This window comes from Telopea speciosissima, chromosome 4 (genome assembly GCF_018873765.1).
Source record: "Telopea speciosissima isolate NSW1024214 ecotype Mountain lineage chromosome 4, Tspe_v1, whole genome shotgun sequence".
NCBI lineage: Eukaryota > Viridiplantae > Streptophyta > Magnoliopsida > Proteales > Proteaceae > Telopea > Telopea speciosissima.
The window spans coordinates 66,224,568-66,247,165 of record NC_057919.1 but is presented as its reverse complement, the minus strand read 5'-3'; the positions used below and the strand labels follow the sequence as shown (position 1 = coordinate 66,247,165).

General features: G+C 40.7%; 2 protein-coding genes across 3 annotated transcripts in view; one reads left to right on the top strand and one right to left on the bottom strand.

Annotated features, from left to right (window-relative positions):
• The first annotated feature begins 4,214 nt into the window (after positions 1-4,214).
• The window catches only part of LOC122657470 (flowering time control protein FCA-like), a 50,228-nt gene continuing 31,844 nt past the window's right edge, over positions 4,215-22,598 (top strand). The window contains exons 1-3 of one of the 2 annotated variants that reach the window (XM_043852178.1): positions 4,215-4,680; positions 5,188-5,274; positions 14,772-14,842. In XM_043852178.1, coding sequence (XP_043708113.1) covers positions 4,251-4,680; positions 5,188-5,274; positions 14,772-14,842 — 588 coding nt within the window. In that variant the 5' untranslated portion in view covers positions 4,215-4,250. Of the gene's footprint in view, positions 4,681-5,187; positions 5,275-10,589; positions 11,137-14,771; positions 14,843-22,598 lie in introns of those variants that run through there. The other variant, XM_043852179.1, reaches the window with a different exon arrangement.
• Positions 6,326-7,698, bottom strand: LOC122658121 (probable pectinesterase 67). The gene is made up of 4 exons (XM_043853017.1): positions 7,457-7,698; positions 7,206-7,368; positions 6,577-7,031; positions 6,326-6,481 (listed from the first exon to the last, which is right to left on the bottom strand). Exons 1-4 carry the CDS (start codon positions 7,696-7,698, stop codon positions 6,328-6,330), a joined length of 1,014 nt encoding a protein of 337 aa, XP_043708952.1. The 3' UTR covers positions 6,326-6,327.

The following is a 22,598-nucleotide window of genomic DNA, read 5'->3' as shown; positions in this document are numbered from 1 at the left end:
CAAAAAAAAAATAAAAAAATTACAACATTTAATAGCTAAATTTGAAATACGTTAGGTAATAAATAAATAAAAAATTCATTATAATTTTCATTACCAATTTATTTCATTTGGATCAGAGAATTTATGGAGGAAATCGAGGTTTAAATTTCCAGAACCCGCACGACAGTATACTAGTGTACTACAGTCAACACTCTCACAAATGCTTAGTCTGGAAAATAGTTTCTACCCACTCGATCATGGGACAGGGTTTATTCATAAATGCCATGTGCATGTTGAAAATGAAAGTCGGTGAGATCACTACCAGTCGTAATAGAAATAATGCTCTACAAGTAAACCCCTTAGTCTAGAAGAAGACTTTATGTAATGGTGCAGTTGGAGACACCGTCTGAATTCTTTAGTACTGCATTTGTACATATTCTTTATTAGGAGAAAATTCTCTCCACTCATAGAGGACGGTTCACCCATCATCTTAAGAATCACAAATCACTATGGGGTTTTAAGATGTTCCCAAAATGCTTTCTCCCATCTTTTTTTGCCCCTCGGTGAATGAGATCGATCTCATTTAATTTGGGTAGGGGAAAATTCGGTCCAATCCTTTTTCTTATTCGAAGTTTTTATATAAGTTAGGCTAGTTGATCCTCCATCCCTTGGACTGTAAGCCTTGAATCTCAAACCCGAATTCAGTCCATCTAAAGGTTTGGTTGGATCGGCTTTTAGATTTAAAAAACTTCATTGAATTGAATACTAATATAAGCTAATGATGAAACTACAAAAGATCTAAAAAGAAAGGGAAAAAGATTGCTATGCTGCCCTTGTACAAATTCCATTAATTATACTCTTCTCACATAATTAACGATGGAGCCCATATTGATACACTCTCTATTCTATTCTGACCATATGAACCCCATATGGATGATACCATTTTTCAATTCATCATTTACTATTGTTTTCTATCTTGACATGTTGGCTTCTATTAAATAATACTCTTCTCTAAATTGATATTAGCGTGATGTGGGAAAGTCTCCGTACACTCGTGTCATGGGGAATCCTCTTTCAAATGAAAATATTTTGGCTTAGCATCATACTTTTTCAAAGAGAATATGTAAGTAAACTTAAAGATGACTACATTATTAAGAAAATCCCTTTGAAAGAACAAGAAGGAAGAGTATATATACCAATAAATTGTAACAAAATAGTATCATACATTGAAAGGCAATTACTAGATCAATGATGACACAAAGATGCTAATGTATCCTGCCCTGAACACCCCACTTGAGAACCTTTTGCTATAAGATATTATCATTCTCTATATTGTCTAAGTGGGCAAATGTGGCTAACTTGGCCGGGCTAGACTGTTGTTACATGTGCGAAGACAAAGGCCAAGACTGTCTCTTGTCAAGGCTAGCCAGTCTTACGAGGCCAGTTAAGACTGGAGACTGTTCAGCTGCAGGCCAACTCAAAACTAGTGTCCCATTTGAGTCCTGCCTGGTAGCCCACTATGGCCTGCCCGATTGAAGGACAGCTGGTTGTTGTCAATATATATTAGCCCTATTAAGTCGGCTCCTATACCCTCATCAAGTTAAAAGTACAAAACATAGGAAAAGTCTCTCTACCATGAGTTGTTTTCCATTCTCAAGAAAATTAAAAATAAAATAAAACAAAGAGAAAAGAGAAGTTGATAATTGTCTTGAAAATTATTAGAGAAATGGGGACTAGACCGTCCAGTATGTATAGGAGAAGAAGAGATCATCAAATGTTTTCTCCAATAAACATGCTTAAAGAACATGTCTTTTTTCCATAAGACATGTCTATTGATCGACCATTTAAAGATAGGCTTTCAATAATCAAACATTGATCACTTATGTACTTATTTAAAAGATAAATAATTCTTCTATACATCTTCAAAAGTAGGGGTATTAAACGGTCGATTTGGCTCGGTTTTGGTCTGGGAATGAGTGAGACCAAAACCAAACGTTAAGGAACAACGATTTTTGGTTGGTTTCGGTCTAGGAATGAGTGAGATCAAAACCAAATGTTAAGGAACTACAATTTTTGGTGTGTTTCGGTCCAGTACGATTTCGTGTTATTTCAATTTTTCATTATCATATTAATATCGAGTTAGATCGTTAGTTTTCAGGCTTGAACCACAATACAATCTTACACTCATAAGCTTTAGTGAAGCAAGATTCGATAAAAACACTTTAAATCATTTTTCCCAAATTAAAAAGGTAAACAACCAAGAATAGAGAAATTGCTTTGATGTGTTCATATTGTATTAGGAACAAAGATGAATAAATTGTAAGGGGGAGATAATGAAATAAATGGATAAATAGGGTTTGTAGAGACATTAATAGTACAAATCAAATTAATATTGTTTATCATTGTAAAGGAAGATAACTAATATTGAAATCAATGGATAATTAATGTGTAAAAAGATAACTTTATTGAAATCACAAGATGAATCCTACTATCAAATAATTTATTTAACTATTCAACTAATTTTGTATGGTGAACAAGGAGATCAATCGAAGCATTACTACAAATTAGTTTTTCTATTCATAACCTCATACTCATTGATTTGTAATAATATCCCTTGCAACTATAAATCTTCTCACTAATATTGAAATCAATGGATAATTAATTCACCTGTCCATAACTTCATATTTTATCAGTTTCATTCGGTTCAATTTTTGGTTTGGATATCGATCGATTCATTACAGTCTGGTTTTCAGCCGATCTCGTCATACCCAAGTCCAAAACCTCTCTGATAAGGATTGGTTCGGTTCGATCCAATTTTTTCAATCGGTTTTATCAGTTTGAGCTAGGTTTTGACACTCCTATTTAAAAGTAACAAAAATTTATTTTAAATCATCAATTTTTTCTTTGGGTAGTTATCCATGTAACAATGGAGGGTGATGTTTTCAAAAATCACAAGACAAATCTGAGATATTTACTTTGACATTTAAAAAAAAAAATCTAACCATCTATTCCCATTATGAGCTAAGAGAGTACACAGTAATGTTTAGAATACTGGTATGCATGCATGGACATACACGAGATATGTCCCAATATAAAAGGTGGTATTTAATGGATTAGACTAAAAAATTTACACGTGACTAATCTAGACCAAGTTTTCTCTATCCAATGGTTAGAATAAACATATAATCAATCCACGTGGCAATGTAGATATTTTGTGACATTTGGAAAAATAATAACCTCTGTGATAATACTAAGAATTAATCTTTTTTAAACATTAATGGTTTATTTAATTAAAAGGTTGGAGCTAATCCATCATTTTTATTTTTTTTTATGCAGGTCACTGAGCCAACCGAATTCTAAGTGGGATACTATTCTTAAATTTTACATGGTCACCTGAGCCAACCTGTATCAACTGATCATGAAAGTCTAACTCGCTATGAACACTTAAGATCGGCCTCTCCTCATATTAAGCAACACATGTGATATAGATTTACCAATTATTCACACGTGATATAGGTTTCCATTTCAATCAGGATTTTAAATCACTTTTGCAATATTCTGTGCAATATTCTAGTCACCGACTAGGGCATATCTTGTACCCCTATATAACTCTACATTCTTCAAGAGGTAATTAATTAAGGATCAATGAATATATTTTTCATGACTTAATAATATGTAAGCTAATTAATTGGTTAAAAGGAATTAACCAATCATAGAGAATTAACATAAATTAATACGTATCTATGTATGTCTGCCTGTACACTGGATAACGAAGAAATTAATAATCCACTTTAATTTAATGCATTCTGTGTTTGCATGCGAGATATTTCATGGAAGGAAGGAAGGAAGGAACTTAGAATGAGAGAGGGAGAGAGGGAGAGAGAGAGAGACTCGTGACGGTGGGGGGGAAAGTTAAGGAGGTGGGCCCAGGGTTAAAATAGGTTGGTTGAGTGTTGAGACAGAGCCATAATGGTTGGACCAAGAAAAAGCCGTCTAAAATCCTCTAAGGTCAAACCCATTTAATTCTTTTCCCGGTTTCTTGGCTGTGCAATGACGTCTCAATTCGCTAGCCCCACGTTACTGTGTCGATCGACCTCTCTCTCTCTCTCTCGCCACTTCTCATGTATTAACTCTGCCTCAACCATATGCAATCGTACATTAATTAAATGTTTAAGTTTCTTTAAAAAAAACTATAAATCCCCCTCCTCGTCGTCGTGAATCCTGTGAAGCAAACAGCTTTTGTGACAGGAATTCTTTTTGGTGAGAGAAGGATGGGGAAGCTCTTAAACAATATTGGAGTGTTCGGCATTTTACTAGTTACGCTAGTGATGGTGGTGGGAATAGCGGAAGGAAGGAGGATAGAGGAAGACAGCCTGCATCATGGTGGTGGTGGTTTAGGAGGTGGCGGAGGTGCTGGGGGAGGGTTCGGTAAGGGTGGTGGGGTTGGCATTGGTTCTGGTGGTGGCGCCGGAGGTGGTGCTGGTGGAGGGTTCGGTGGAGGTGCAGGAGGTGGTGCCGGCGGAGGATTTGGTAAAGGTGGTGGTCTAGGAGGAGGTAGTGGTGGTGGTGCTGGTGGAGGGTTCGGTGGAGGTGCAGGAGGTGGTGCCGGCGGAGGATTTGGTAAAGGTGGTGGTCTAGGAGGAGGTAGTGGTGGTGGTGCTGGAGGTGGAGGTGGTGCCGGCGGAGGTTTTGGTAAAGGTGGTGGTGTAGGAGGAGGCAAAGGTGGCGGTATTGGTGGAGGTGCAGGTAAAGGTGGCGGAGTCGGTGGTGGTGGTGGTGTAGGTGGTGGTGCAGGAGGAGGTAAAGATGGAGGTGGAGGAATTGGAGGTGGTTCTGGTGGTGGTGCAGGCGGAGGAATTGGAGGTGGCGCAGGAGGAGGTAAAGGTGGAGGCGGAGGAATTGGAGGTGGTGCAGGAGGAGGTAAAGGTGGAGGTGGAGGAATTGGAGGTGGTTCTGGTGGCGGAGCAGGAGGAGGTAAAGGTGGAGGCGGAGGAATTGGAGGTGGCTCTGGTGGTGGTGCCGGCGGAGGAATTGGAGGTGGCTCTGGTGGTGGTGCAGGTGGAGGAATTGGAGGTGGTGCAGGAGGAGGTAAAGGTGGAGGCGGAGGAATTGGAGGTGGTTCTGGTGGTGGTGCAGGTGGAGGACTCGGTGGTGGAGTAGGTGGTGGCAAAGGCGGTGGCGCTGGTGGTGGAGGTGGAGGAATTGGAGGTGGTTCTGGTGGTGGTGCAGGCGGAGGAATTGGAGGTGGTGCAGGAGGAGGTAAAGGGGGAGGTGGAGGAATTGGAGGAGGTTCTGGTGGCGGAGCAGGAGGAGGTAAAGGTGGAGGCGGAGGAATTGGAGGTGGTTCTGGTGGTGGTGCAGGTGGAGGACTCGGTGGTGGAGTAGGTGGTGGCAAAGGCGGTGGCGCTGGTGGTGGAGCTGGAGGTGGTAAAGGCGGTGGTATTGGAGGTGGAGGTGGTACTGGTGGTGGCACCGGTGGAGGATCTGGAGGTGGTAAAGGCGGTGGTATTGGAGGAGGTGGAGGTGTTGGTGATGGTGGTGGCATCGGTGGTGGAGCTGGAGGTGTTGGTGATGGTGGTGGCATCGGTGGTGGAGCTGGAGGTGGTAAAGGCGGTGGTATTGGAGGTGGTGGCGGTGCTGGTGGTGGCATCGGTGGAGGAGCTGGAGGTGGTAAAGGTGGTGGTATTGGAGGTGGTGGCGGTGCCGGTGGTGGAATCGGTGGAGGAGCTGGAGGTGGTGGAGGCTTTGGGGGTGGTAAAGGCGGTGGTGGTGCTGGTGGTGGAATCGGTGGAGGAGCTGGAGGTGGTGGCGGCTTTGGGGGTGGTTCCGGAGGAGGACGAGGAATTGGTGGCGGCTTTTAAGTTCAGTTCGTCCCAAAGAACTTACTCTTCTTCTTACGCGTAAAGCACGCAATTCATCATATATGTAGTGGAATGGTATACCATGCACTTTGCAGTTTGCATGGGCATGTAGTAGATGTACGTACGTAATAGTAACTCCAAAATCTGCGAATAAAATGGATAACGTTTGCATCTGTGAGCTAAACTTTCTAGCTTGATAATGGAAAATGGAGTTCAGAAAAAACAATTTCTCTTTTCTCTCTTTCATTAATTTGGAAAAGAAAGAGATAATGATTCTGTGATTACATAGCCAAGTATAGTATATTAGGGTTTTACGTTAATTGACGATCGGAAGTAATATGCCAATGCACTTTCTAATCATGTCAACAAAAAAAAATAAAAAATTTAATGTCTCTGTAAATTATCCTTCAAACAAAATAAATAAAATGAATAATTCATCCATCCCGTACACCATTCACCAGGAATTTATAAAGAGCTAGTAGAGCCTCTAGTAGTAAATGGGCAACCATTCCTTGCCGTCGATGAAATCGATGGCCATGTATGGAGAAGCTTGTTCTTCAGTGAGTTGTTTGGCCCAAGAAACACGTTGTGTTGTATTCGAACCTGGACCATGGCATTTGTACTCTGCCTGTAACAGATTCCTGTTCCAATATTATCATACACTAATTAATTAACTTTGTTTCATTAAAATAGATTGGTTTAATAAATCATGAAGTCAAATATAAAATATACTAACTCTGTGCCACCAGGGTAGCTCCAGTTGCTCCAGCCCTCAGGGACAATGGTCATGGAGAGATAGGTCTTGGCGAAGATAACCCTAGAATAAGCACCCTTGGCTCTTCCCAAGTAAACCCCGCCGATGCCGTAAACCTTGCCGCCGATGAAGACGAAGCCGCTATCCTCACCTGCAGATTGCCTGTTTTGTGCTGTGATTGAACCGTGGATTTTCACTCGGGTGTCGGCCACCACGAAAATCTCACAGCTTTTGAAGATGGAAGTGGCACGACCAAATATGAAGTCGATGGAACCTTGGATGTAGCAATTGTGGTAGTAATGTCGACCTTTGTTATCGAAGAGGGTATTATGTGCACTATAGAATGCACAGTGATAGAATGCTGCCTTGTCTGCTCCCACGAACGCTGCCACCGATTGGTTTTGTGATGTGAATGCCATCCCCACCGGTGCGTCATTCTATAATTAAAATAAAATCAAACGCTTAATGGGGTTATATTAGTCCTTTTTATTGTGGAATGAATGAAATTAAATTTTGTATTATAAATATAAAGTTGGATTCCTGCAAGTCATTTGATCTCATTCTCTATTTTTCTCAGCAGAAAAAGACAAAAGTTAGACATCATCACTTACCTTGAAGCTGATTCCAAAGGCAATGAAGTGGGGAGCTTTGACTTTTAGGGTGGCAGACTCACAGTTATCGGTAGAGCTTTGGCTCCAAACGATATGGGTTCTTCCCTTCCCATTTCCTCTCAAGAATATAAATGGTTTATTCTCCGGGATGTGAACCTTTTCTCTGCCAAATCCAAACCAAAACAAATCCATTAGTTAAACAATTCTTGACAGAGAATGGAAAGATGCTCCTGTTTAATAGATATTATTACCTGTAGACTCCTTTCCTGATATGAATGATGATCCATTGAGAGTTGCCGACGGGAACAGAATCGATGGCGGCTTGAACGGATGTGAACTCATCTTTGCCGTTGATGTCGACCTTTATGGTACGGTTGGTACCGATCTTCTCCGTCAAGAGTGGGGAGTCTATGACGGTGTCTGCAGTCAAGCCATGGGCTACATCGGAGAAGAAAGATAACACCACCAAGACCACCGTCAAAGGTATCATCATCTTTTAAATTTTTATTGGATTTCGGGATCAGCAAGTCACAGACTTTGCCTGTGGAGGGTTTCTTTTTAAGTCGGAATTATTAACGACCTAAACGATTGGTCGTTCTATTAAGACACTAATCGGTTTTCTTTTTATTGATTGCTTGATTTCTATTTTTGGGGTTTCGGTTGGGTTGGGCCTTTGGAAATTGGAAGGACGATAATCAAAAAAGCTTCTAGGCCCTTGAATGATGGTTAGTTAGATAGTTAGAACTTGGAACCGAAGCCTCCATTAATTTTTGGTCATGGTGTTGGCCTAAAATGGATTCTCTCTCTCTTTCTCTCTCTCCCATTCTTTGGAGGACAGGGTTTTGACCACTATTCTCCGTCTCTCTCTCTTCCATTCTTTACATAGACAGGGCTTTGACCGCTTGGAGTGATGCTGTACGCAATCCAAGGGAAGTGTATTGGATTTGGGATGGAGAAGGGTACATCTGGATCATGAAAATAAATCTTTTCCTTCACCTTGAATCTAAGGTCATAGGATCAGAATCGTTTCCAGGGAGCCCAACACCGAGGATGCTGCCAAGGGGCATCCAACGGTCGAGCTGTATGGCACACATCTTGGTGCATGTCTAGGGATATGTGCGATACAGCCCAACGACTGGTAGCACCCTGTAGGGCGTGCTGAGCTCCCTGGAGACGAGCTAAATTCGGTCATATTGTAGGATTGGGCTCCTCTCCAGCGAGCCCAGCGCCCACTGAGGCATCCAACTGTACACCTGGATGTGTGCCTGTGTGGGCCCAGTGTGCATCTCGGTGCACGCCCAGCAGCCCAGCCGTTGGATATCTCACTGGGTACTCCCTGGGTGCTGCTGGGCTCCCAGGAGAGGAGCCGGATTCCATATTATATGCAGTCTTACCTGGAAAGGTTGTTTCCCTATTCAAATAAGTGACCACTATATGGTAATGGAACAATTTTATATATTCTTTGGGACCCGGGCCAGCTCCTACGCTTTTATTGATAGAAACTCAAAGAATAGATGAATACAAGGGGGGGATGAACCAGCCTTACCCTAGCCCAATAATAAAACAATAATTCCACTGCTCAAGAAAAATCTCGCACCTAAAACCCCAAAAAAGATACAACTTATTTTCTTAACACTAGAAAGCCCATTGCATCTTCTTGAATAATTCATTGTAGACCCCGAGAAAGCTGAGAATCTCCATAAAAAACCAAATCCGACGCTGTCTCACAGGCCAGGTTAGCCAATATGCCCGCCGTTTAATCTAGGATCATTATTATTCCTATTTATTGATGATGACGAGCTATTCATTTTCCTTAATGACACCCATCAAAGGCCAATGATGATTAAGGGTGTAAATCAATACGATCCCAACGACTGTTGGTGTGATTAAGAATCAAGCCAAATATTTGTTTTCTTTTTCCTATTAACATTGCTCTCGAGAAGTATAAAATATGATGTAGAATCAACAAGCGCTTTATCTTGGTTGTGTTGTTACCGTTACCATCACTTTCTTATTACTAGTTTTAGTTATCTAACAAGAAAATGAAGAAGTTGGCTTCAAGGAGAGAGAGAGAGAGATTTTACTAAATTGGGGACTCTTTTTTTTTTTTTTCTAATTTTATTTAAACTGAAGTGCAGTTCATCAACAAAATGGGTAGAGTCTGACAGGAGGGATTGAATCGAGAGAGGGAGAGAGGAAAGCTCTCTGCGATTAGGTTTACAATCCTAATCGGGTTTCTCGAATTAGGTAAGTAAAACGGGTTGGTGGAGCATTAAATGGTGCAAAGGATTATTAGCCATTAGATTTGTTTGTACGTGCCACGTGTCGCATAGTAAAGATAGCATTGCCAAGTATATTGCTAGATTAAAGAATTGGAGAGGATCGTTATCCTTTTGTTGTAACTGGAAGAGAGAGACGTGAGAGATATTTTTTAGGAAAAGAGATGTTAATGAGGGTATTTTTTAGGTAAGAAGTAAGATCTTATTGAGAGCATATATTAAAAGAAGGTAAGTGGAGAAAGAGGGAGAGAGAGAACTGTGAGATAAGTTTAGAGTTTTTCTTAAATTGAAAAGAAAATTTTTTATGTATCATTTATTACAAAACGTTAAAAGTAAGGGTACCATGAATCCCTGAAAAACAAAAAGGAGAGAGAAAGAGTATAGTATAAGAGAAATGGTATTTAATTAAAAAAGAAGGATAAAATAGTAAAGGAAAAGATTTGCCATAGAACATTAGTCCGTACTTCTATATAATAGTATGATATATATATAGATATAAGCGTGAGGGGGCAAATAGAAGCGCACACAAAAGCATAATGGGGGTAGGAATTTTACCTTTCATAGGGGCGGGGTGATCATTTTGCCCCCTCTGTGTCTAGGTGTGGGTGGTACACTCCGCCACAATAAACTTTTCTCATATATATATATATAATATTATACTCTAATATAGTATCTAATATAGTAGTATTATAAAACGTAATACTAATATTAGTAATAGACATTATTTCCCAAAAGAAAAATAAGAAAAACCCAATAATTGTCACTGCACCAATAGTCATTGCATGGAAAGAGTATTTGATTGAAAAGAATTTTGAATGGTCATAATTGTCATTTGGGTCTAAAATTGCACATATGACAAATCCCGATTGTTCCTTACATATCCAACGGTCTGAATTGTATAATCAACAATTCCATGTGGCCATATCAGAAAACCATTTGGACGTATCCGACCAGTTTGACGGTGCAAAAATGTCAATCAGATGGTCTTATCAGGGTCCATGAAGTGTGCTGCGTTCAGGGCCTCCAGGCCCATTGAGCAATGACACGTGTCAAGACAACGCGTTTTTCTTTAATAGTTTTCTGGACCATAGTTTTGCTGTGCGTCTTACTACTGAGTTACTGAGTACCCCGAAGACAACCAAACTTTGCAGACCCCGCGCGCTTCCACAGTCGAAGAGAGAAAGAGAGCGAAGAAGGTATCGTCTCAGACTTCGACCTCTTTTGGTGATTCTGTACTCGTATCCATTTACTTGGCAGCTCCAACAATACTTTGCCGCTCTAGGGTTCCTCTATTTAGGGTTTGGTTTTCTCTGTTCGTCATCTGGGTTTGGAACAGTCTGTAAAGCTGGATAGACACAGGGGAGAACGATCTGGTAATAATCCAGATACTCACTACAACAGGCATTCGAGAATGCCTTCTCGGTCGTCTGATGGTCCCATGAATCATCACCACAGAAACCCCAATTATAGGAGTGGTTTCTCCGGGGGAAGTCATCCCAATTACCACCATCATCCTTACAACAGTCCCCCGAATCATCCGCCTGGCAGTGGCGGATTCCGTTCAATGGGTGGCGGCGGTGGTGGCTTTGGCTCGATGCCTCACGCTGGGCAGAAACGTGGGTTTCCTTCTTCTGATCGAGGAGACTCTCCAGGTAGGCCAGGAAGCTGAAGCTACATGTTTTATTTGGTTGCTTGCTATTTACATTCTGGTTATCTTCTTTGTTTCTTGATTAAAGTTTTTTTTTTGTGTGTGTGTGTGTGTGTTGGGGGGTGTTAATACTTGTTCGACTCTTTGTGGGTGGAGAATTCCCTTCTTTTTTTATTTTTTATCTTCGATGCTTGGTATTCACAGTGGAGGTTTTGTTGAACTGGAAATTTAGCTACCCTGTTAGCATCCACTTCCTGATAATTTTCTTCTTCTGGTTGGGATAGGTTTGTTGGGGACTGGGTACTTTCAATTGCGTCTTTGTTACTATTTTCGCTCTATTCTTACCTTGTCTTGTTCTCTCTCTCTCTCCCCCATTATAGTTATGCTTTTCACTGCCGTTCAACCCCTTTGCAACAGCTGGCTCTTAGTAGCTAGAACATATCCATAGATATGGACAAGACAAGTGACCATGTCAACTGGAGCTACAACATTATGTCAACTGTGGCTCTAATCCAGTTCCGGTCATCTACTTACTAATTCTCTTCAACAGCCATAACGCATGCAAGATGTTTGGTGCCCAGTTTTTAGCAGAATGTCAATCTCATAAAGTTAATCCATTTTCCTGTTAACTACTATCCCAAGTCCCCAACCTCTCCCCCCCCCCCCCCCCTATATCTCCGATGCAATGAACCCAGTTTGATCACATATAATATGTAGCAACCAGGCCAATCAGGTGGTCATCAGATTGAATAAGGGTGACAGACTGCTGGATAAAAAAACAATACTTTGTTGACAGCAACAGGAGAAACGCTTTGTGCAACTTTCCAGAATCCAATATATAGATTTAGAAAAATTAGTGAAAGAGATAATTACCCAGATGTCTTGCAACACCTATAAACTAACAAAACATTTCTGCCGAATATATCTTAATTTTGAAGATTGAAAACTTGGCTGCACATGTGCTCAAAGAAAAATACTGGAAAAGAGGGAGGGGAAGGAACGAGACTAAAGCCTTGTATCTGAAACATGTCAGAATGGTCCTCCGGCACCAAGAAGCCCAATAATGGTGACAAATTACAAACGAAATAACATCTACTTGATCTATTCAAGCAAGCACACTTTGAAGCTTATGCTCGGTAGAAGCCCACTGTCAAGGATGTTCAATTTAGGACATTGGGGAGTATCTTGTACAAATTTCCGCAAGCTAATAGCCTAATATGCCATTAGTTAATCAAAGTTTCATTGCCCATTGGTCCCTCAATCAAGGTAGCCATCATGATCATACCTCCTGCCATTTTTTGGCCAACATCCCTTCCTGTCCCAGCTCCAGAGATATTAGTAGTAGTCACAGGGGGCATAGGCAGATACGGGCACAGACAATAAAAATAACAGCACTGACAGTCACAGGAGCACAGTTCGTGATAGGAACAAGGGTTGTAATTCTTTCTACTTGTCGAGGTATAATGAAAGATCTAGAGGTTCAATTAGAAGGAATTTAAGGATAAAAAATTTGTGTTATATATGGTGATCCTTCTGGTATCCAAATTTTGTCCTTTAATTCCTATTTTAAAAAAAGAGAGGAAAGACGGGTTGTCTAATACCACTCCTCCAGTAGTTGATACTTCAAGGAGGTTTCCAAGAATGGAAGAACAAAAAGTCTTCATGAAGTAAAGGCTTCATTACTGATTCACTTCCCAATAGTACCTGGTTCACTTAGAGTCGAGGTTTACAATGTCCAGAATACATCACTTGTGTGGGGTTGTAGTAAAATAACTCTCCAACAGCGCCTCTCTCGTCGTTGATTGTAAAAAGACACAGAAAAACCATGAGGGCCTGAGTTTTTATCTCCTTATGTCGTGGAAATTTCCTTTTTTTTTTTTACTTTCCTCCTCTTCAAGACGTCTCTAGTCAATCGCTCATCTCTTTGGATATAGTAATTCCAGTATTTCCAAAGTGGCTTTACTAGGAAAGAAAGTTCTTCTTGTATAGCTCCTATGAAACTCCTGACCATATGATCATATCTCCTTATATCTTTTTGGGTTGAATCTTTAGTTTTCAAGTAGGACATTTAATATGGGAAAAGGTTCTCTGAGCTGCCAGAGCAGGGTGTGGTAGCACCCATAATCCTATATATTTATCTCCCTCCTCCTCACATGAAATGACCTTGCTGCCCTCTAATGTACGATACCATTTTGTCGCACCTCATTGGTGCGCTCCTCTATGCCACTTCAGAGAACCCTCTCCCATTTAATATATAACCAGAAAAATTGTAGAATATCTAATTTGAGTCTTCTTTACAACTAGCCACTTCACTCTATTTATTTTTTTGTTTTGCTAAAAGTCACCAAAGAATTATATTATTATTAATATGGAAAAGGCTATACAAAGAATATGTCTAGGCATACACCAGACTAAACATACAAATTGATTCTTGATTCCACCTTCGACATAGCCATCAGCAGAAAAAAAAAAACCAACCTACGAATTCTTGAATTACATTATTATTTCTCTTCTTCTGACTGATTTCCTCTATAAATAACATCGTCCTCAACTTAAATGTGTCTATTTCCCTGCTTATTTTTTCTCCTGTTAAAGCCAATCTTATTCATTTTTATGATCCCAATAAGCAATGCTGTTCAGAGGACCAACTTCCTCAGATCCACATTCAAAGACTTGCTTATTCCAAATATTTAGATGCAGTTTTCAGTTTTTTACTTCTCTCCAAAAAATGGATCCAGCTATTCTTTCTGGCAACGAGATCCACCAACCTGCCACTATATCAGCAAACCTGAATGCAATTGCGCCATCAAAGAGGTTTTGGTCCTTTAGACCTGCCTTTGCAAGTGAGAAGTGGTCAGAAGTTGGTCTAGGAGTATGTCAAGGTTTGATCTTTTGAAACAAACTTGAAAATTTTAGGAACCCCCTGAAACCATCCAATCATACCATGAAGGGTAATGTAATCCATATGGTTTTTGTCGCATGACATAGTTTTCTCTTATCTTAGAACGCCCTCTAAAAATTTGTTTATTTGGATCTAGTCTTCTCTTGGTTCTAGTTTTTGAAAATTAATGCAAAGTAAGATTCACATATTTTAGTAGAATTCACGTAAAGGGAGTCTTTCATTGGCGGTCAGCATATCTGCCATGCACCAGCTTAGTTGGTTCTAAAATTTTATGGACATGTTGTCCGTATCACCATCTATCTGTCTAGTACGTTTCAGCCCCATTGCATTTTCCAACATAGACATATGAAGGTTGAAATTGGGTTGAAAAAGTCAAGTTCAGGTAATATTTTGCAACCATTTGGAGATCCATGATTTAAACCTTAAAAAGAGTGGGTCATATGGTTGAGGTGGGAGGTGGGACCCAAATTTAACAAGTGAATAATCCATGGGATCCACAGCCTATCCAACAGTTGGGTTAGCTAGTTGAGCGCTCCATGTTGCACAAAAAGGAGAGACTTTAATGGCAAGCCATCCTTGAAAGCTGTGAAGGAAAACTGTCCCCAGTTTCTATATCATCCTGAATCTGTTAAATTACTTTTTCTTGTGTAGCGTTCTTCTTGGTTCTATTTGTTGTATCCTCATGTTCCTTGCTTCCCTCCAATTTTCTAATGTTGCTGATATAAATGTTTTTTCAGATAATGCTGATGCTAGTGGTTTTGCTAAACTTTTTGTTGGATCTGTTCCGAGGACAGCTACTGAAGAAGATGTGAGTAATTTCTTCATTAAATCACCAGCAGACCTGCAGTTGTTAATTTTTTCCCAATCGTATACCTTTACACTGATCTTCCATATATCTATCCCTGTGATTAACCTTTAATAGATAGTATGTCAATCCTTTGTTTTTTCCTTAAAAAAATTAAAAAAATATATTTCGGTAACAAAACAGAAAATAGGAGAATGCTTGAATGATCGAATTGATCAAGCAAGCCTTATATTTATAGCATTAAGAATTACATCCTAATGACCAGAATACCCCTAGCTTAGCCGACTTAACTAGGCAGTACATAAAACACATAATAAACCCCAAAAGGACCAGAATACCCCCTTGGTATTTTGGTTTACATTATTCAACACTTCCTCTCAAGTTGGAGCAAAAATGTCAAACATGCCCAACTTGATTAAATTAGGATGAAACATCTTTCCAGGCAGTCCCTTGGTGAATATACCAGTAAGCTGATCAGTAGACTTCAAAGGAACATAAATCAGCCCTTCTTCTAATTTTTCCTTGATGAAATGCCTATCCACTTCAACATGCTTGGTACAATCATGCTGTACCGGATTATGTGCAATGTTGATTGCAGCCTTGTTGTCACAGTACAACATCATAGGAGGACGAATAGGAACACCAAGATCTTGTAACAAACCCTTCAGCCAGAGCAACTCACAAATGCCTTGTGCCATAGCACGAAATTCTGCTTCGGCACTAGAACAAGCCACCACATTCTGCTTCTGGCTACGCCAAATGACAAGATTGCCACCTACAAAAGAACAATACCCAAAGATAGATTTGCGATCAGGAGAACCAGCCTAATCCGCATCAGTGTATGCTTCTATCCGTAGGTGATCATGAGGAGACAGGAGAATGCCTTTCCCTGGAGGTGACTTCAAGTAGTGAAGAATATGAAGAACCGCTTCCATATGGGAAGAGTAGGGGTCATGCATAAACCGACTCACAGTACTCACAGCAACAGAAATGTCAGGACTTGCGTGTGAGAGATAAATCAACTTCCCCACTAGTCTTTGGTACCGGCTTTTATCAACAGGTTCACCCTCTTTTTCCTTGAGATGAACATTAGCATCCATAGGAGTATCTAAAGGGTGACATCCTAACAAACCAATTTCAGCCAATAAATCTAGGACATACTTCCTTTGGGAGAGAAAGATGCCCTTAGAAGATCTGGCAACTTCAATCCCAAGAAAGTACCTTAGCTTTCCTAGATCCTTAATCTCAAACTCCTGTCCAAGAAAAGTCTTCAAACGACTGATCTCATCACCATCATTGTCAGTGACTACAATATCATCAACGTAATCTATAAGAACAGTAAGTTTTGCACCAATCCTCTTTATAAAGAGAGTGTGATAAGCATTACTCTGCTTGTAGCCCACAGAAATCATGGCCTCGTGAAACCGGCCAAACCATGCTCTAGGTGACTGCTTCAACCCATAAAGTGCACGCTTCAATTTACACACTTGGTTTTTGTCACAAGAGAACCTTGGTGGAATGTCCATATACACCTCCTCATCAAGTTCTCCATTGAGAAAAGCATTCTTCACATCCAACTGTTGTAAATCCCATCCAAGATTGACTGCACAAGATAGCAAAACTCAGACAGTATTCAGTTTTGCAATCGGGGCAAAGGTCTCTTGGTAATCACTCCCGTATGTCTGAGTAAACCCTTTTGCCTCGAGTCGTGCCTTATATTTATCCACAGTGCCATCTACCTTCTGTTTTACTACAAACACCCACTTGCATCCAACAGTCCTTTTCCCTGGTGGAGGAACCACATGCTCCCATGTGTCATTTTTTTTTTCAGGGTTTCCATTTCTTCCATCATTGCTGCCTTTCACTTTCCATCTGATAGAGCTTCTTGCCAATTGTTAGGAATACGAACAGAAGAAAGAGAAGAAACAAAAGCACGAAAAGATGGAGAAAGGGAGTCATAGGAAACAACATGGGATATAGAGTGCTTAGTGCAAGCCCTGACACCTTTGGGAACAATAATAGATAGATCAAGAGAAGAAGTATTACCAGTTGGAGAAGCAGGTTCTGGATCCAGGTTCGGCAACTAGATGGGTATTGGTACTGTAGTGGATTGAAGTTGCTTATGTTTCCTTGTATAAGTCTGCACATTAGAATCATTAATCCTCCTCTGAAATTCACTAATGGTTTTCTGGACTGTAATTTGCTGGATTGGAGTTATCTCCTCTTGAATAGGAATGCCAACATTATTTGTGATGGTCTCCCCCTGTATAGGAACCTCTCCCCCTGAGCAGAGGGAGGACTAGGAGTAGGAGGAACAAGAATAGACTCATTGTGAACATACAGATGGGGAGGTTCTATGGTCAACACATCTTCACTAACACTCTCCCCCTGAAGAGGTGGGGACGATTAATATGAGAGATGCTCATGAAAGACAACATCCATACTGACTATGGTATGGCGTGCAGGAGGATAATAGCACTTGTACCCCTTTTGGGTGGCTGAGTATCCCAAAAAAATGCAGTGGAGACCACAGGGCTCAAGTTTACTAGGGGATCTAGTATCCCTAGCATAACAAACACAACCAAATACCCTAGGGGGAACAATAAAAGAAGTGGAGCCGTGTAGGAGCTCAACAGCGGACTTGGAGCCAAGAACCCGAGAAGGCAGTCCCTTAATTAAATAGGCCACAGTAAGGATATCATCGTCCCAATAAAAAGAGGGAACATTTTGAGCAAACATAAGTGCTCTAGCCACCTCCAAGAGATGATGATTTTTCCTCTCAACCACACCATTCTGGGCTGGAGTATCGACATAACTGGTCTGATGTAGAATCCGATGGGCAGCAAAGTATTTTTTGAACTGACCTTCCATATACTTTGTCCCATTATCACTTCTCAGGATTTTGAGAGTGGCATTAAATTGGGTCGGAACCATCTTGTGAAAATGCTGAAAACAAGAAAAACTTCATTTTTTTTGTGCATCAGGTTGACCCAAGTGGATCTAGAATAACAGTCTATGAATGTAACAAACCACCGATGACCAAAAAGGGACACTTTGCGACTAGGACACCACACATCATAATGAACCAATTGAAATGGGGAAGAACATCTTTTATTAGAAATAGGATAGTTTGAACGTGTTTATTTGGCCAACACACAAGCCTCACAAGAAAATTCTTCCTTATTACAAGTTTACAACTATTAACCAAAGCTGGAAATAAATGGGATAAAGTGTCTAAAGGGGGGTGTCCTAATCTAGAATGCCATTGGTGTAGTTCAGAGGAGAAAGATGCAATCTGACAGAACTTGGAAGGTAATGCTTGTGGAGGAAGGTGTCCATCATCAAACAGGTACAATCCACCATACACTTTACCCGATCCAATCGTCTTCCTCGAGTCTAGTTCCTGAAAAACACAATGAGTTGGAAAAAAAGTTACTTTGCAATTCAGATCTTTTGTAAGACCATGGTACTAAATCTCGTTTCGTTTCGGTGTTTCGGTCTGACCGAAATTTCCGAGATACCGAAATTTCGTCGAAATCTCGGTCAAAATATGGTATTTTTCTATGGGTGTAAAATGCCAAAAATGTCCGAGATTTCCGAAATTTTCGAAACGAGATGACCGAAATTACCGAGATTTCCGAAATATTCGAAATATTGCATTTTTTCATTTCGGACTTGCGTTTCGTTTCGGACAGGTCGAGATACTCGAAATATTCGATATCTCGACCGAAATTTCGCGAGTTTTAGTACTATGTGTAAGACTACTAATATAGAGAAGATTGGTAGGGAAATTAGGGATATGCAAAACAGAAGACAAGGTAAGAAAAGGGGAACAACTAATGGATCCTTTTCCAGAAACAGAGGAGAGGGGGCCATCAGCCATTTTCTCTTTATCTTTACCAGAAGTAGGGGAATATGTGTGAAAAAGGCTAGAGGAACCTGTCATGTGGTCAGTGGCACCGGAGTCTATGATCCATGGAGTGGAGACAACTGATGCACAATGGCTAGCGAAGAAAATACCTGATCGGGCAAAGTGGGAACGTGATGGAGTGGAGTAATTGGCAGGAAGAGATGTAGTAGAGGCAGCGGAATTCTGTAACATACTCCGGAAAGCCTGTAATTCCTCCTGGGAGAGACCATTTTCAGCAATGGGGGCTGGAGCTATACTTTCAGTGTGATTAGGCTTGTTTTTAATTTTAGCATGACCATGTTTGGCTTCAAAATCAGCAGGCTTCCCATGTAATTTCCAGCAAGTAGCCTTATTGTGATAAGGTTTATTGTAGGGTTCACACCTAACAGATTCCTTGGTGGAAATAGTAGTAGTGGGAGAAGCATCAGTGGGAGTAGTAGGGCTGGAACCAGCCTGTAGGTTAGACCTATCAACAGGAGACTGAAGTAGCATAGCAGCTCTAGGAGATTCCTTTGTATGAGCCAAGGCAAAAGATTGCTCCAAGGTAGGGAAGGGAACCCTACTAAGAAAGAACCTGCTAATGAATAGGATCATACTCAATTTTTAGACCTGCCAGAAAATCATAGACTCTAATCTGGTCCACATGTTGTTTTAAGGCTGCAATATCCGTAGGAGTGGTAGGCTGAAAAGCAGAGTAGTGATCCAGTTGCTGCCATAGACCTTTGAGGGTAGCGTAGTATTTTGAGGCAGGTAACTCCTTCTGTATGGTGTCATGAATTTTCTTACAAATTTCATACACTTGAGCATTGTTCCCTACTTGTCCATGGGTCTCCTTGGCTGCACTCCATATGTGATGGGCAGTTTTCAATAAAAGATAATTGCTGGAGAGGTCAGGCTGCATGGAGTGTATCAAATATGCCATAACCATAGCATCATTAGACAGCCATCTGACCAGAAGAGGACCAGGTTCAGAGGGTAATGTAGTCCTAGGTAGGAGTAATCCCACTAGGAGCCAGGGTAATGGGGTCACACACAAAGGCTGGCCGATTGGGTTAAGGTTTACTAATTTAGGGCAAAACTAGGGTTAGGGTTGGACAATGACAATGGGGTTTACGGGGTTTTAATGTGCAGGTCTAGGGTGCCTTTATGGCATATAAATAATAGGGTTTTGGAAGGTTTTAAAATTCTGCAATTCTGAACAGAATTGAGTTGCAGGTTTTGGGTTTAATGGAATGGAGGAATGGAGGGGATAGAGTAGGAGTTATGAGCTGGATTTTGGATCGAGTGTGGGGAGAGGTGTGGGGGATATAGGCTAGAAGTTTGGTTTGGAATTGATGGACAGATCTGAAATTACGAAGGAGTCCTAGTTAAGGTAGGAATTGCAGGTTTAATGGAAATTAGGGTTTGATGGATGGAGGGGTGTGTGGATTAGGTTAGAGGAAGAAGGGAATAACTAAATTAACAAACAAATCACCGGATCTGCAGATCTGCAGTAGCAGCAAGTTGAGGAAGCTTGATTGAAGAAGAAGGACCTCCCGATCTACAAGATGCAAGGAGTCTATCGGAGTCCACCAATCCCTTCACCTCGATATTACCCACAAGGTAGCCTTGATATTACTCACAAGGTTCACTCAACAGAGCAGAGCAGCAGCTATGGCAACAAACAAAAGTTTTTTTATTAATCAAATTCGTATTCAATGCTGGCCTCCCTTACAAACTTATATAGAAGACTCAAAAATAGACTTAGACACTAAAAAGGAATGGCCTAACCCTATCCCTAACCTATTAGGTAACTTAAACTGACTAGGAAACTTGAATATTGAAGGAAATAGACTCAAAACATGACTGGACTTATAGAGTCCTAATCCAGCCCAACTTACATTATATGACCACTTAAGTTGTTACATGACCACTTAACCAAGTCACATGATCACTTAAATTGAACCAATTGGATGCAACCAATTTGAACCGGTTCAATTAAAAAACATAAAAATAAACTAAGTATTGGGCTAATCCCGTATGCAACCTATGTACCCTTAGTTTAGGCTCATTAAAGTGGCCTAATACATAGAAAACCCTTGGGAACAAAGGCCCAACATGTATATAATCCAACCTTAGGCCTATTTCTAAAGAAATAAGCCAATTTCTATGATGAACTTGCATCAGAGGGTGCAGCAGAAGTGCCAAGGAGATGCCCAGCCCAGTAAGGCCGCGGCCAGCAATAGTTAAGTAAATAGAACGGGACCACATCAGATAATTTGTCCCATCAAGCTTAATAGCTGAAGCATAAGGAAGATATTCAGGCTTATTGTGTCCTTCAATACCAGAGGCAGCCGATCTAATATCAGACCCTTCCATACTGATGTGAGAGCAGCCAAATATCAAGAGCAATGCAGCAGCCGAGAACTAAAAAAAAAACAAACAAAACCTGATTGATATAGGCAGAAATCAATCCAAGGTTGGGAGATGCTGGAAATCTGGAAAATCTTCAGCAGAAAGGGACACCAGCAGTGTCGAGTGGGCCTTGAAGTAGTGTGAATAAGATCTCCAAAGATCAGCCAAAGCAAAGAGGAGAACCCAAAAATCGATAAGAGTCCGGGTTTTGAAAAACCCTGAAGGGAGATCGATAATGGGTATATGCTTTAAATAATTTGAAATTCCTGTGATAGTTGCTGTCCAATACTGCTATGATGGATCTCCAATAGGGAAAATTAGCTTCCAAGACAAAAAAGGGCTTGATCTTTAAGAAGGGGAGAATTCCAAAAAATCGCAGAGACACAGGGCGGCAGCTATCGAGCTTGATATGTGATTAAACCATCTGTTGAAGAGATTGGATTGAGGGCAGTATCTAGATTGTATGATTACCTCATTAATGCTGCCCTAGTGAGTGAAGGGAACCAAGAAAAAGGAAGAGAGAAAGAGAAGATCGAGTGGAAGAGGGTGGAAGAGAAGAATGATGGAGGGGATGGGGTTTTGAAAACCTAGATCAGAGAAGTTGGCTCTGATGCCATGTTAACAAAATAGAAAATAGGAGAATGCTTGAATGATCGAATTGATCAAGCAAGCCTTATATTTATAATATTAAGAACTACATCCTAATGACCAGAATACCCCTAGCTTAGCCGACTTAACTAGGCAGTACATAAAACACATAATAAAACCCCTAAAAGACCAGAATACCGCCACGGTATTCTGGTTTACATTATTCAACAATTTCATTCCCTTTTCTTTCTTGTGGCTGCTAGTACTATAATCCTTGGGTTGCTTCTTTGATTTGTTTCTCTTTTAGTTGCTGATTGGAGTCTGTTTTCTTATCCTTGAACTGAATTTTTTTTTTTGGGGGGGGGGGTGGTGTTGTTGTACTGACTACTACTGCTACCTTGAACTGAATGTTAAGCAAGCCTTCCTCTTGGTTGGAGTTTTTCTTCAATCCACTGGCCGTTAAGAACTTTAGTATTTGAAGGTTAAATAGTTTCATATTCTTCTCCAGCATTGTCTTCTTAATATAGATATAACTTTTAATTTTTAGCTTATGGAGTGAGAGGTCTTCCGTACCATCCTTGATGTTAGATTGCTCTCAAATCTCACTTCCAGCTTTGAGGTTAACTTTTGTTTGTGATTGCTCTCATCACTGTCATTTTTGTTGATATCATTTACTTCTTTATACATGTCAGCGATAAAGGGTAGGACAGTTACACTGCACCTCGACCTGAGTCCCTATGTCCATTTTTCTTCGCCTGCAACCCGGCTTTGTTAACACAACATTAGGGCCGTCCCCTTCATTCTATGCTGACCCCGGTCCGGGCTGGCTTTTTTGGGAAGACCATTCCCACTGTGCTCCCGGCCCGG